The 16,284-nt window shown below is 39.0% G+C and overlaps 1 protein-coding gene across 1 annotated transcript; it reads right to left on the bottom strand.

The window, feature by feature from the left end:
- Positions 1-4,017: 4,017 nt before the first annotated feature.
- On the bottom strand, positions 4,018-14,085 carry wbp1la (WW domain binding protein 1-like a). The gene is made up of 4 exons (XM_062430945.1): positions 13,942-14,085; positions 11,631-11,733; positions 9,409-9,570; positions 4,018-7,009 (listed from the first exon to the last, which is right to left on the bottom strand). Exons 1-4 carry the CDS (start codon positions 14,002-14,004, stop codon positions 6,522-6,524), a joined length of 816 nt encoding a protein of 271 aa, XP_062286929.1. The 5' UTR covers positions 14,005-14,085; the 3' UTR covers positions 4,018-6,521.
- Between the last annotated feature and the right edge of the window lie 2,199 nt (positions 14,086-16,284).

The raw sequence follows: 16,284 nt of genomic DNA, 5'->3' as shown, positions 1-16,284 counted from the left end.
TTAAATGGACTTCTCTGTGTGACATCTCTGGAGTCTCCTTCATCATCTAACGTGAGTCAAGAATCGACTGGACCAAGTGGCTTTTGACCTAGACTTGCTCTGATGTGGTCTGTACGGAGAAATATCAGCCAAATCGCCCTTTGTTCATTTTTCATAAGACAAACAAAGCTTTCATAAATGTGACAGTGGGTTTAAACACCGTTAAAGCTTCTACTACGATGTCTTTCCCTTTAACGCCGATTAGGAAGCTAACTTCACAGTTAGCCAGCTAACAAATCTAACTGTTAAGTCAGCTAATATAACTTTATTAAAAACGTCTGAGAACAGCGCATTTAAATATAACTGAAGCGGCTATATGCTCTATATTTTAACTGTGATAGTAACAACTTGTTTTACAATCGTGGTATTATTAACAGACACACTGACTGTTGACAAAGGCACAACACTTACCCTCTTTCTCCTGTTTTTAGAAGATTTACTGTATCACGCATGCGCACACCTCCCCACCGTCTTCTTCCGAGTTCTCCTGCAGCCCGCGGAAGCCGTGGTACTCACCTTTACATTAGATGACTTTACTGCCATCTTCTGGACTTAATTATCCCCTTTAGTTCAATTTCCTTTTTCATTAACCAACAAATGTTTCAAAAAGGGGCACTGCATCTGTTTTAAACATGTAGAAAAAAATCCAAGTAGGAGTAATAAGATATACCAACATTTTCTTACAAATAAAAACATTTGAACATTTTAACATCATTTTGATGAGTTGAAAAGTTCAAATTACTTCTAAACATGTATCCGAATTATTGTGTATTGTGGAATAAACAAAACTTGGAAAAAGTTATCATAAGATGACCTCTGGAGCAGCCAAAAATCATACCTGAAGATGATCTTCCATGAACTCATCAATCATCATCAATCTTTATTTATATAGTGCCAAATCCAAACAAAAGTCATCTCAAGACACTTTACACATAGTCATAGAGCAGGTCTAGACTGTACTCTTCAAGTTTAAAGGTCCACTTTGAGCCTGGTTCTGCCTGAGGTTTCTTCCCATTAAAAGGGAGTTTTTTCTTGCCACTGTCGCCAAGTGCTTGCTCATGTGGGAATGTTGGGTCGCTTTAAAATTAAACTTGAAGAGTACAGTCTAGACCTGCTCTATGACTATGTGTAAAGTGTCTTGAGATGACTGCCCAGGCCATCTGCCTCAACCGGTTGGGGTAGAGAGGAGAGAGAGAAAGGATAGGAGAGAGAAACACATTGAAAAATCAACATTAAGAGAGAAGCACACTGAAAATCAACATTGAAGCTAGAAGGTCCGGGACTGGAATCTGTCATCCGGACGTCTACAGGCCCAGATTACCTGTGAGACGAGAAAGCACAGACAACTCCGGGGAAGAAGTTTAGGTTATTGAATGCATTAATAGTACATGAATGTTAATGGATATAGATAGATGGATAGAGAGAGAGAGGAGGAGAGAGGAGCTCAGTGCATCATGGGAGTCCTCCGGCAGTCTAAGCCTATAGCAGCATAAACTAGGAGCTTGCTAACTATAAGCTTTATCAAAAAGGAAAGTTTTAAGCCTACTCTTAAAAGTAGAGAGGGTGTCTGCCCTCCGGACCGAATCTGGGAGATGGTTCCACAGGAGAGGAGCATGATAACTGAAGGCTCTGCCTCCCATTCTACTTTTAGAGATACTAGGAACCACAAGTAAGCCTGCGTTCTGGGAGCGCAGTGTTCTGGTAGGTACATAAGGTACTATAAGCTCTTTAAGATATGATGGAGCCTGACCATTAAGAGCTTTAAAAGTGAGGAGAAGGATTTTAAATTCTATTCTAGATTTTACGGGAAGCCAATGCAGTGAAGCCAAAATAGGAGTAATGTGATCTCTCTTTCTGGAGAGAGTCTTTAATGAGTTGTTAGGGCAGCCAGATAATAATGAATTACAATAATCCAGCCTAGAAGTAACAAATGCATGGACTAGTTCTTCAGCATTATTTTGAGACAGGATGTGTCTGATTTTTGTAATATTACGCAGATGAAAATAGGCAGTCCTTGAAATTAGTTTTATATGGGAATTAAAGGACAGATCCTGGTCAAATATAACTCCTAGGTTCCTTACAGTAGTACTGGAGGCCAAAGTAATGCCATCCAGAGTAGTTATATCATTAGATAATGTGTTTCTGAGGTGTTTAGGGCCAAGCACAATAACTGAGTTTAATAGCAGGAAGTTACAGGTCATCCAGGCCTTTATGTCCTTAATACATGTTTGTAGTTTAGTTAACTGGTTGATTGCATTAGGCTTTATTGATAGATATAATAATAATAATAGATGTATTGAGTGTTTCTGAATAATGTTACCTAAAGGAAGCATATATAAGGAGAATAGTATTGGTCCAAGCACTGAACCCTGAAGAACACCATGTCTATATTTTGTTTGCATGGAGGATTTATCATTAACATTTACAAACTGAAATCTATCTGATAAATACGATTTAAACCAGTTTAATGCTGTTCCTTTAATGCCAATTAAATGTTCAAGTCTCCGTAACAGGATTTGATGATCAATAGTGTAGAAGGCAGCACTAAGATCGAATGGCGCTTTTCCACTACAGAGTTCCAGCACGACTCGCCTCGACTCGGTACGGTTCCAGAACAGACCTTTTCCATTACAAAAAGTACCTACTCAACGTGGGCGGGGTCGTCATAGCACGGCTCCGCGAAACTACCGTGACTTCGTTTTATACGCGACACAAAACACATAAACCATTTGTCAGTTTAGCCAAAATGCTGAAAAGTGATGAGTAAAAGTGATGGTGTTACAGAGGGCCTTCTTATATGTTTTAAGACTGTCTTGCCAGGCTAAGTGAGATTCTTCTAGTTTGGTGGAGTGCCATATTCTTTCTAATTTTCGTGAAGTTTGCTTTAATTGTCTAGTTTGAGAATTATACCACAGAGCTGTTATCTTCTTTTTTAAAGGAGCGATGGAGTCCAGAGTTGCTCTCAGTGAGTCTGCAGCACTATCAATAATGATGGGAAAAGGCCTAATAAGGGATATTTCTCAAGAAAGCATTGGTTTCAGTTCTAATGACCTTTTCTCTGGTCTCTTTTCTCTTTCTCAGGTATGTGGTCTTCTGGCCGAAGATCCCCCATAAACATATCATTCACTGCATGTTGCTTGTCAGTTGTCATCATCGGGATCTTGGCAGCGCTGTTCTGGATGTACTGCAGTCTCTGGATGCTCTTGCCAGAGATCCCGATGAGGAGTGCATTACAGTAGTCCAGTCTAGAGGAGACAAAGGCATGGATGAGCTTCTCTGCATCTGCCAGGGTGAGTGTTGGACGGAGTTTGGCGATGTTCCTGAGGTGGTAGAAAGATGTTTTACAGAGGTGTTTGATGTGGGTGTCAAAGCTGAGTTGAGGGTCCATTTTAAGATAGATAGATATACTTTCTTCATCCCAAGCTGGGAAATTACAGAACATTAACACCCAGGTTGGTGACAGATATGGAAAGGGGGATGTTTTGGCCAGAGAAGGTGATACTGGTGATGGTGGAAGAGCGAAGCTGATGTGGTGTGCCAACTAGGATGGCTTGCGTTTTGGAACTGTTTAGCTGCAGAAAGTTGAGCTCCATCCACGCCTCTATCTCCTCCAGGCAGGTGGTCTGTGTGGATTTTGGCAGGGGGTCAGAAGAAGTGGGGGTTGTCCTTATGTAGAGCTGTGTGTCATCAGCATAACAATGGTAGGATATACCATGCCTGCTAATGACATTGCCCAGGGGGAGCAGGTAGAGGGTGAAGAGGGTGGGGCCTAGCTCCGAGCCCTGAGGTACACCGCAGGTGACGTTGTGTGTGTGTGACTTTGCTTTACCCAGGGCGACGTGCTCGGTTCTGACGGTCTGTGTTTGTACAGTGTGTGTAATGGGTTAGGGTTAGGGTTAGGGTAATTATTTATTCTAGATTTTCAAGTATTTGATTTCATCAATAAAACAGTTTTTTATCCTGCCAAAACACAGTTTGTTGTTCCCCATAACTTTTAATAACCATATTTCATACAAAATGTGACAGAAAAATATTATTTAATTGAGCAGATAATAAAGAGCATAAGAGTGTAGCAGCAGGTATAGTGGACCACTGTACAATGCTGCATATGTAGAAAAGTGCTCAACTGACTCAACTGTAGAAAAGTTCCCTCAGTGCACAATAAAGTTTGGTTTTCACTGCCAGCTTCCCAACAGTCTGATACATTTCCACACGGAGTGTTTCCAAGAGCTGCAATACGTCAGTCATTCCCTTTATGTACACACACACACGTGTGGAGTACAATCAACAATCTACAACACAAAACTGTAAGATTGTGAGCAGTTTCAGTCCACATTCAGTACATCTTCACTGCAAAAACATCCTGATTGTGGTATGTTTAGATATTTAATATGTCTCAAATCTATAGTTCTTCATTCAGGAACAGCTTTCTGCAGTATTTAATCCAGAGCTGATGTGTGAAACTTCTTTTGGCAAACTACAAGTAAAAAACATATTTTGCATAATAACACATTGATTAAATGATGATCAATCTATCACTGGGTACACTGGAGGGTTACTCTGAACCAAAGAGCCTCCAGAGCTTTGATTAAGTTCACCTAAACATAGGCTACATGAAGATACACATTACGACGCTATTGCCTGGTACAAAAATGCCTCACCCGGGTTATGTGTTAGGTGACTGGAGACTCATACAAGAGTTTATTAAAACTGATAACTAAAAAACGTATCCCTTGCAAATTGGAGCACTGTACAAATATGCTCATGATAAGGCAACAATATGTTGTTGGTTGTCCACAGGTCTTCAATACAATCTTATGGTTCTTAAAAACTTTTTTTTTATACTGGGCATTTCAGCATGATTGGAGTTTTCACAATATCCTGTTTGCTTGCTTTGCATCACTGGAAATCCTTTACCTTTCAAAAAACAAAAACATTTTCTGTCTGGATCTGTGGGGGGGAATTATCACAAAATAAAAAAGCCACATGAGAAATGTGGATTGGCTTGTCAGGTCACAGCTGTCCAGGTTGACAATGCCAATATACACTAACGGTCAAAAGTTTTAGAACACCCCAATTTTTCCATTTTTTAAATTAAAATTCAAGCAGTTCAAGTCCAATGAATAGCTTGAAATGATATAAAGGTAAGTAGTGAACTGCCAGAGGTAAAAAAAAAAAGTAAGGTTACCCAAAACTGAAAATTATACGAAAACACTTGCGAAGAAAGTCAAGGTGTCAGTGAGTACAGTTTCCTTCAAAAAGCACTCATAAACTGGGGGAAACTCTGTCAGGAAGAGGTCTGGCAGACCCAAAGCAACAACAGAGTCAGAAGACAAGTTTCTGAGAGTCAACAGCTTGCGTGATAGGCGGCTCACAGGACAACAGCTTCAAGCACAGCTTCATAGTGGTCGTAGTAAGCAAGTCTCAGTTTCAACTGTGAAGAGAAGACTTCCAGTTGCAGGTTTGACAGGTCGAGTTGCAGCTAGAAAGCCATTGCTAAGAGTCAGAATAAGAAAAAGAGGCTTGCCTGGGCCACGAAACACCACCAATGGACTACTAAAGACTGGAAGAAGCTTTTATGGACTGATGAATCAAGTTTTAAAATATTCTGTTCATCACGCAGGAGTTTTGTACGCCGTTGAGTAGAAAGGATGGTTCCTCAGTGTGTGACATTAACTGTCAAACATGGAGGAGGAAGCATGATGGTCTGGGGCTGTTTTTCTGGATCCAGGGTCGGCTACCACAGCATTCTGCAGCGATGCCATGCAGTACCCTCTGGTATACACGTAGTTGGTCAGGGGTTCATCCTACAGCAAGATAATGACCCAAAACATAAGTCCAAGCTATGACACAACTACCTTAGGGGAAAAAAACAAGATGGTAAGCTTGAAAACATGTTTTCAATAAAAAAACTGGAAAAATTGGGGTGTTCTAAAACTTTTGACTGGTAGTGTACATGGTAATATTGCCCAACCCTCACAGCTACTTTACTAGTAAACTGCTGCAGTCTGAGACAGAGCATAAGCCCTTTAAGGTATGTGGAAGTGTTGTAACTACAAGAACAACTAAACAAAGATAGAAAAAGAGAGAACTGTGAAGGTAAACATGAAAAATATGAACATCAGTTCTGCTTACAGCCAGCAGATCTATTATATCCATTTCTACATAAGATAGTGTTGCATCAGCCGTCATGCCATTTTAAAACAGCCATCTCATCAAGATAAGCTGTACATGTGTAAAAGTGAAGAGGGGTAAGCTTGCTGAAAATCACACTTTCAACCTCAGAAGAATCCAAAGTTGCTAAGTTGATAATGTTGCTTTAAATTCTTGGAAATTGTTTAGTTGTACCTTACATTTGTCTCCAGACCTGTCACACACACAAACTGGTGTTAGTAAAACTTATACATGTACATAAGGACCAAACCCCTGAGCACCAAAGGTAGAATATTGCATCAGCTATTGCTGCACAGATTTGTTTCAGATTACCTAAGAGACGGTGGCTCTGTATCCACAACTGTATGTCCACCTGTGCTTTCACTGATGACTACATCACTAATATGGCTGTGTTCACAGGTCTGGGGACTACAGTGATCACAGACGGGACTACAGCGATCCATTTGCCCAACCCCCTCTTCCTCTGTCTCTTCTTCTCTTTCTAAAAGGCTGTGCTGATCCCACAGTTCCTGGCCATCGCACACTTCAATTCCAGAATCCCCAGTGAAACGCCGGTACCTGCCCGGCGTTGAGTCCTTGTTGTGGTTGTAAGCGCAGTGTGGGTGGGCCTCTGGAGTAGCATGGTGCTCTGCATCAGCATCACTGGGGATGGAGAAAGCTGACTGTGGGCAGGGTGATTCATCAGGTGGGTCTGTAGGTGGAAGTGCAGACTGGAGAGGGGTATAGGGTGGTGGAGGCGTAGCCGGGCGATCAACTACCTCTTCATAGGCTGGCAGCAGGTAGGTGGGTAGGAATCCTGGAAAATGACAACAGAGAAGCATAAAAATGACAAGTGTATCATGATGTGCCTCAGTCATTCCTAGTCAGATACAATGAAGAGCTGGCTGACAGAGAGCCAAACACTATTAATTTACAGTGTTTCTACTTTACATTCTATTCCTCACCATCACAAAGAACACAATTGTAGAGTTTAAAGCTACACCAATCAATACTTTTTCACATTATCAGACATGTATGTCTGAATTATTTATTGTCTGTTTATCTATCTGTATGTGTGAACTTTTTGTACACAGGTCTCTTGAAGAAGACATTAGTATCTCAATGAGATTCTTTGTTTAACAAAAAAAAAAAAGGATAGATTGCAATTTCCAAAGTTTCTTGCACAACATAAAGCTTTAGTGACAGGCATATAGGATCAAAAATCGTGCACACTGTACATCAGTGATCAGTACTGGGCAGTGTGTGACAACAACACTGAATCAAATGACAAGTACTGTGGACGTGGGTTGGTCTAAGTAATTAACCCACAGAGAATTGTGATTAGCTCTACAGTTCTACTTAGCTCTATATCTGTTTTAACTTCTTTTATCTGATTGTTCTGGTTTTCCAGCTCTCAGCAGCCAATGATCATATTGGAATTTGGAACATTTTACAACTGATTAGTTGATGGAGAACAAACCAGAGCTAAAAGGAGGCGGGTGAATATTGTACTTATATTCATCAGGGGGGCACAAACACTACTCAAAATGGATGCTAATGTAGCTCTGTGTACTGTAGGCCCATGTGTAAATAAGTGACTGTGTGCTAACACATTTGGAAGAACTTCCTAAATCAATATAAATACCCTACTGTCCTATTGACCCTACTGTCCAAAACAATGATAGACCCATCTTCAAATTCTCTGTTCTAGTTGAGGTTTTGGAATCCCTTGTGTGTGTCTGTATCTGCTAACAATATCAAATCCGATTTTCAATCTGGTTTAAGGAATAAAGACAGCACAACTACAGCAGCCTTAAAAGTTGTAAATGATTTGATCTAATCTCTAGACAACAAGAAACATTGTGCGGGCAATTTGTATTCACTTATCTAAGGCATCTGATACTGTGGATTATGCAATGTTAAAGCAAAGACTTCAGTATAGGACTATAAGAGCAAAATGTCTGGTTTGAAGATGATCTATCAGGTAGATATCAGTGTCACTTCTAGCTCCCTTAGTTTACTAATGGGCATGCTCCAGGGATCAGTCCTAAGACCACTCCTATTCAGTTGCAATCAAAATATCACAAATGCAATTATCCAAAATTAGCTTTGAATGCTGACATAACAAAACTCAATACAAGTACCTTGGAATTATAATTGATGATTCTCTCTCATTTAAGCCTCACATTCAGCAACTGGTAAACAAATAGTGAAAAACTAAAGTTGAATTTGGAAATTGACAAAGGCCAAAAAGAGAGTTGTTGCTATAATGGACTACAGTGACGTTATATACATCCATGCATCTCTGCAATGCCAACACGTGCTGGATACTGTCTACCATATAGCACTGAGATTTATTACAAATCACACCATTGCTTTTTGTGTGCTCAGGTTCTATGGTCTGCCTTTTCCACCCGTAGACTTAACCATTGGCATATTCTTATTTATAGGGCTATTGTTGGACTGCTTCCCTCCATGGATCAACATCCTACAAAAAGGATGGGAAGTTATTATCTTTGCTCCCAGGACTTGTCTTCCTACTAAGTGTCCCTAAAGTCCATACTGAATTATGAAAAAGGGTGTGTAAGTATACACCCTTGGCTTGGACACAGTTGCAAAATTACCTGAACTTCAGGAGCTGGTTTCATTGGACGCATTTAATGTGATTCTAAATGCCATGGAAGGCTATAACTGGCTATAGATGTTTTGAAGGTCAATGAATGTTTTTTGAAAACATATGAATGAAGAGATAAGGAACACAACTTTAGAAGGGGTGCACCATAAGGTTATTAAGTTTCACCATCTACACTGACTCTTCAGCATATAAACAGTGTTTCAACAATGATATATGTTGTTTAACACAAAGACTCATACAAGGTCTGGTAAAGTCTCTGGTATAGCGGTTAAGTGATGTGTGTGTATCTAGAGACCAATAGTGAAATAGTCAAATAAGGTTTAAATGCATGTTCAGTCTTGTCTGTTTGTGTGTGTGAATGTTGTGTAGTAGGAGCTGGGTCAGCACCAGTCCTAACTGTGCAGGTTGTATCAATGGAGCTGTCATTTGGCAGTGGCACAGGGGATGGTGTTTTAGTTTGACAGATTCATCTACTTCAAATTCTATTTAAAAACATGTTTGATGTGTGGTTGCTAATATGTCTGAGAGATAGAGACTATGTGTGGAATGTGCAGAGGCAGCAGCATGCCACAGCTACTTACGGAGATAGAGGGGTAAGTGAGAGTTGTTGTGAGCCTCTCTGTAGGCAATGAGGTTGATCTCGTTCTGCCGGCGCTGTTGCTGGAAGCGCTGCTTAGAACGCCAGTGCTGACACACACAGCAGCATGTCAGAATAATGATCAGAGTCCACACCAACCAGAACCCTGCAGGGAGCCCACAGAACATGCCGCAAAATTATATTGATCTTATAATAATAATAATGATATTGATAATGATGTTGAATTGATAGACATCCTGACAAATTGTACAAAGTCAGACTCTGTATCAGCTAAAACTTTTGATATCACTGTTAAAATCTGAGCTTCTACTTTTTTCCAACTACTTTTTGATACTTTACATGGCCTGAATTTTAGCGCGGGATTGCGGGTATTGCGCAAAATTTAATTGATTCCTGCAAATCCAACACTTATAATGCGGGAAACACATTTACAGCGATGTATATTAATGTTCAACCAACGTCTGCAGCGGTGCTTACTGCAGGACGTCTGGCCGGAACTGCTGTGTCCGACTGTCTGACTTCGACCCTGAACACACCTGTAGCTCTCTCTGTACCTCCCGCTAGCATAACACAGACAAGCTAACAGTGATATTAATTTTAAGGAAACAAACACAGACCACTGGTTAAAACATAAATCTACAACATCTGAGGCAGAACCTGCTCAGAAAAAAACAACGGAGCCCGAAAAACTAATGACAGCGCCATGTGATGTCAACATTAACAACGTTAATCCTCAGACAGGTAACTGTGACGTTACTATAGTAACAAGTTTCAGGCTAACCGGCTCAGAGTATATGAACGGCTCCAACTAAACAGGTGATATTAACGGCGCAATGTGTAAAATGCTGCGGTGCTGCGTGTTTTATCAGCTGATGTTACAAAACGCCAATTTTAAGTCACTCAGATGTTTCTCATTCGCCAGACCTGAAGAGAGAGAGTGACGCAGATTCAACACAAACATGATGCTACTGAAACTGAATATCACTACTTAACTGTATAATACTATATAACTTGTAATTACTATAAAATATAGTTCAGAGAATAAGTTAACTATATAAGATAGACTCAATGGTTTAACCTGTGTAATCTAATGTAATCCAATACAGCAGCTCTACTATAAATTCTACATTTATGAAGCTTATACATTTTCAAGAAGGTGAAAATTCTGCTTTATGTTCATTATTGAGTGATTGTGGTGTATTAGGATGCATTATATTGAAAAGTGTTCCTAATATTTTGTCCACTCCATTAACATACATGAGGAGGGCAAAATATTAGGAACACCAATCAATGTAATGCACCCAAGTACACCACCACCACTTAGTACAACCTCAGTAATAAACAAAGTAGAATTATCACTTTTTTGACAATGTCAACAAAAACTGAAAATGTATAAACTTCAAAAAAAGCAGAATTTATAGCAGAGCTGTTGTATTGCCCCAGCAAGAGCAACATAAACCGAACCGAAAACCGTGACCCCAAAACCGTAATATGAACCGAACCATGGATTTTGTGAAGCGTTCCACCCCTATGACAAAGTAAGCCAAACTTCTCAGTTGTACTGCTTTTTACTCCTGTTGTGACACAAACAGCAGTACAAAAAGTTTAGCTGAATAAAGTAAAAACAATTTTATTTTACTTAACATGCCAACTTTCAGAGGGAGTTTTGACACTCAATTAGCTCAATGCACAAAACATTGTGATATCTGACACACTGTCTTTGTTACTATTAACAGCACTTCACTGGTTTAAAACTGTTAGGTATTCAATCTTTGACTATTGCCACTGTCTGGCTATGTTGTTCTTTTTTTAATCAAAAAACTTGAGTTACAAAAGGAATGTTTAAATTTAAAAAAGACCAGTGAGTGCTGTGAAAGCCTGGGAGTATTTATTAAAATGGCACGTAAGCTTTTGTAACATGAGAGACAACTGGACAGCCAGGAAGCAGCACAAACTGTAAACTGGTACAATTCCTGACCTTTATGAAACATCAGCTCCTCGTTCTATTTCCTTCCTTTTACTGCATTTCAAACTTTCTTTACTATAAAATGTAGCTTCTCATAATACAAGCCAGCGCAGCATAAATTTACAGACAAAGTTATGTGCTTAGTTTTGTGTAATCCTGTTGTATGCTATTTATATATAAGTAGCATGACGAAGAAGAAAAAACTCAGAGAATGAATGAAGTAGAGTTGGGTAACTCACACCACAGTTCATAGTAGTAGCTGCAGCACTGCGTCTCTCCACAGCAATGACCCGACTCACATATGTAGCTCTGGTTGTTTACTCCCAGACACACCAACTTAACCTGGAACGACACAAACACTCTACTCTGTTACACATGGCATTGAGAATGCTAAGGAAACAACATACAGCATTAGGATACAGTGACAACAAGACATGCACCTTTATATTACTAACCACAACACTTAAATCACAAGCACATTATAAACCAGTGAGATTAAATGTTTTGCAAACGTCTGAAATCTTCCATCATATCATTTACAAGACAACAGCCACATACTATTTAAAATCTTTTAAAAAAATATTTGATTATAAATATTATCAAACACTTAGTGTCCTTACAGTGCACTGTACATACTGTGTGTGCAACATGTCAAGTTTTGTTATAAACACCATTGTTATAGGATCAAAGCATAACAACACACTTCCCCTGTGATGCAAATATTTTACAAAAACAAGTTTTACTGAAGGTGTGAAATAAAAATACAGTAAATTTAGATTTTTAGATTTATTTTTATCTAAAAGACAGGGACAATGCATATTGATGAAAAAACATTAACATGTAAATACAATACAGTGGCTAATTTCCATCTTTAGTCCCTGGGGTAGGTTGATGTTAAAACAACGACATGTAAAATAACGTTCTTTAAAGGAAAGAAGAGAAAAGGAAATAGAGAAAGAAAGAAAAATGTATCATGTCACCCTGCCCTCACCTACCTAATGATTAATCCATTATCAGAAAAGTTCACCAATCGTTTCAAGTCTAACCTCAATGTCTTAAAATATGATATCAACATCCAGAAATGGCCTGGATCTAACTGATCAGAGACTCTGGCATGAGATGTCAGGTAAACACTGCTGCAACAGTCTGACCTCAGGAGCAAACTCTTCATACATAAAAATACCAGATCTATGTGCAGCAGTGTAATCCGCTGGAAGAAAATACTATTTTTAAAGATTCCTGTCTTCTGAGACAAGTAAGACAGGTTGCCAGTCAGTTTGATTAGATTTCAAAGTCACTTTTTCTGCGTTCTAGAATTGAGTTAAAATGTTAACACTTGAAGACAACACTTACTACAAAGTCCTTGCACTCCAGGAATCAACCGATCAATTTCATTAGGAAAAATTAATGAATTTCCAAATATGAGCTATTGTGTATAATCTAAGAGACACAGATGCTGTATTTAAACTGATTTCCTCTCAACTTTGAACAACCTAATTTTAATTTACAGAGTTTAACCTGTTTTTGACGTTTTTTATTTGTCCAACAAAGTTGCAATAACTAACTAAAACAAACCAAGGCAATCATGGTGTGAACTTTAAGTAATTTAATTATGGTTCAGCACTAATATTACGATTTCAGGAATCGTGATTATCGTGATAAAACCATTTACCTTGATATTTGTTTCAACTATGATTATTAAAGTGGGAACATTTGTTACCGGCACATTCCTAGTCACTTTAATTTGTCACTGTTTTCCAGATTTGACAGTTGCAAATATTACAGACCTATTTGTCCCAACAAATGCTAACATGAACGACTGATGCATCAATCTTCGATGTATTGAAATCTCTGTCGTTTTCAGTCAGATTATGTGAACGTTTGGAATGTCAGCTATATTGCCGATGCTGTATTATGTCTGTTATCTAACATATATTTCGGTAGGGTCACGTTATAGCACAGTAGTGTATGCTGTAGGTCTGTTTGTATGGCCCTGGGGATCACCAACAACACGACAGCTATCACTACAGTTGAAGGACGTAACCAATGAGTTTTTTCACTGCGGATCTTTGAGTGAAAAAGACGCCATGTAACGCTAGCTACTTTAATCCAATGAGTAGCAGTTACATGTAGTTATATTTCAGCAATCGTTTGCAATAATAAGTAACATTACAGCTGTTACAGCTATGGGTTGGGTCTGTCGTACATCCTATATGACAGTCCAAGCAGGCTAAGGAATCACGGTAAAATATAAACAATCCGTCAGTATTATTTAATGTTATCAGGAAATCGAAACAAGTGCCATCACCCATCCCTGCTAACGTTTCCACAGTTAGCCTTTGGACTAGCACTTTTTATTTTAACAGCAGTGCAAACTGACACTGGCCTTCAAGAAGCTTTTACAATTCAACCCAAAAACCTGTAGCCTACAACCACAGTATGAAAAGACGGTTATTTGGCCAGTCAACATCAGGTTAATATAACTAATGTAACAAATTAGCCGAAGCTAGCGTAATGTTAGCTAACAGCTAAACTGTTGCTAACTGTTACCTCTGCCACTGTGGCTGCCGTCGATGAATTTTCTTCTCCTACGTTGGACGTCAGTGACCCCATTGCCAGAATATCAGAAACGTATACCTCTTAACCACTAAAGTATACATTAACCGTCACATTGTTGTCAAAATGTCGGCCTCAAAGGCCAACCCAAACAAAAACAAGTCCAGCAAAACTTATACAATTGTTGCATTGGATTGCATTAGCTCTCTGCCATTGGTCCATTCATGAATGTAGTCGCTTCTCAATTGGCTCTTTCTATCGTCAATCTAAAATGACGTTTCGTTGACTGATATGTCATCTGTCACCAGGGAGACGAGTTCAACTGCAAATTAGTATGAAAAAGGTAATCACGGAAGGAAGTAAATGGAGAGATTGAGTAGGAAACATTGGTAGCAGTACCAATATATTCTGATAATAGTTTTTAAATCAGGTATTCTATAAATAGCTTTACGAGTTGCAATGCCTCTGCTGAAAGTGGTTTCGATGGAAAAAGTCATTGTAAGGTCTATGAGTTATATCTGCTGTATAGATCCGTTATTTTATTTGTTTATTTATTGGCTCAAACAGCCCTTTACTGCTATTTGATTGGATATGCCATAATTGCTAAAGTTGAATTTGCCATCAGTTTGACAAGGATATATTCACTTCAAATATCCCCCAATCTCTTTTAGGTCTGTTAAATACTGGTAGCCTAACTTTCACTTTAGACTATTGGATTTAATTGGTTGCAAAGGCTACAAAAATGTCTATCAGAAGCCACAGATGATTTTCAAATGTTTCACAACTTGACCTGTGTACTGTAAACTAGGCTACTCATGTGCTAAGTCCTTTGTCCCCATAGGCCTATGTGCCATTTTGTGGTGAGAGTGATCAATGAATGAATGAATGAATGAATGAATGAATCAATCAATCAATCAATCAATCAATCAATCAATCAATCAATCAATCGATTTATAAAGCTGACCTTGTACCTGAACTGTTACAGCACATACCACAGAACTGCAACTATCTATCTATCTGCCTTAGATGCATGGTGCATCAGTCAACAGTGGTCAGGCAAAACTGTCCTCATTACTTTCAATGAATTTTCACACATTTTACAAATTGAAGTGAATGAGTCTCTTTCTTTCACTTGAAAATTCCTTTTAGGAGGTGGAGGGGTGTGGCAGGTGTGTGTAATGGTGAGGCACAAATTTCACAGTATGTTAACATACAAATTAAAATTAGCAGGCAGTCTCTGGCTCTGTTGCTATACATGTTGCTTTAAGCACATAATATACATACATAATATACATGCTCTGACTGGACAGTTGTTAGCCGATAATAACCAACAATGCCAGTGACAGGTTTACACATCATTTTTCTTTTTAAGGTTCTGATAGCTCATTAAAGACACATCACAGAGAATTTGTAAGTCTTTTCCTTAATTTTATTTGAAGTAGTAAATAACTCTGTGCTCTTATTTTGCCAGATTTTCGCTCATTTTGCCTCAGAGGATATTTGCAAAAAGTTGAACCTCTCTCTACTTTCACCTGCAGTATAGATCGACTCTGATCTTAATTAACAATTAATTAATCACAATTAATAGCAGCCTATCCCTGTCCCAGCTTTTAAGTTTGTATGTGTGAACAGTCCACTGGTCACAGGCCTGAGGCAATCAGGTGGCGTTATGTTTGATACCAACATCTGATGGGGCCAAGTATGGAATAGTCCTACACAAAGAGGCTTTAAATGACTAAAGCTGGATCTATAGTTCTGTGTTGAGAGGCTGCACCCTAACCTGACACTCCAGATGGTTTGTTACAAGGAACCACCAAAGAAAAAGAAGTCGTCCTTGGAAGCTGTTTGGAAAATGGCAGGCACTTAAAAAAATATTTACCAGGTGATTGGATGAACCATCTGTCTATCATCTTCTATCACCATCTTACCTTGTGAAGCAGCTGGATCTGTGAGATCATATGAAAATACGCATAGGATGCTGATTGGTCCGAACCACTAGTGATCCGCAGACACAGGGAGAGAGGGACCACAGAGAATAACCTGTCAGAGTAACAGCAGGATAACTGGTGGCTCTTGACCAATCAGATGGATTTTCGCGTGATGTTGTGATGTTGTGATGTTGCGAATCCAGCTACTAAAGTACACTCTAAATACTGTGTGCTGTCTCAAAACTTGTGAGAGTGCTTAAAGAGAGTACATAGGACAGAAACCTTCCTATCATGGCTGTACAAAAAGTGAATGAAATAATGTGAATTTAATAATGATACAATGTGATCGTATACAATACATCCATTCAGTGTTGTGGTGTTGCTACTAAGGGATTAAATCCAAAGCTGA

The sequence above is a fragment of the Scomber scombrus genome, chromosome 12 (assembly GCF_963691925.1).
Source record: "Scomber scombrus chromosome 12, fScoSco1.1, whole genome shotgun sequence".
Classification (NCBI taxonomy): Eukaryota; Metazoa; Chordata; class Actinopteri; order Scombriformes; family Scombridae; genus Scomber; species Scomber scombrus.
This window is presented reverse-complemented; position numbering and strand designations above follow the sequence as displayed.

Coding starts and splice junctions, on each gene's coding strand:
- wbp1la (XM_062430945.1), bottom strand. CDS start 14,004: ATGGGGTCACTGACGTCCAACGTAGGAGAAGAAAATTCATCGACGGCA. Junction 11,734..13,941: donor CGGCAGCCACAGTGGCAGAG/GTAACAGTTAGC, acceptor GTGTCGTTCCAG/GTTAAGTTGGTGTGTCTGGG. Junction 7,010..9,408: donor TCACTTACCCCTCTATCTCC/GTAAGTAGCTGT, acceptor GTCATTTTCCAG/GATTCCTACCCACCTACCTG.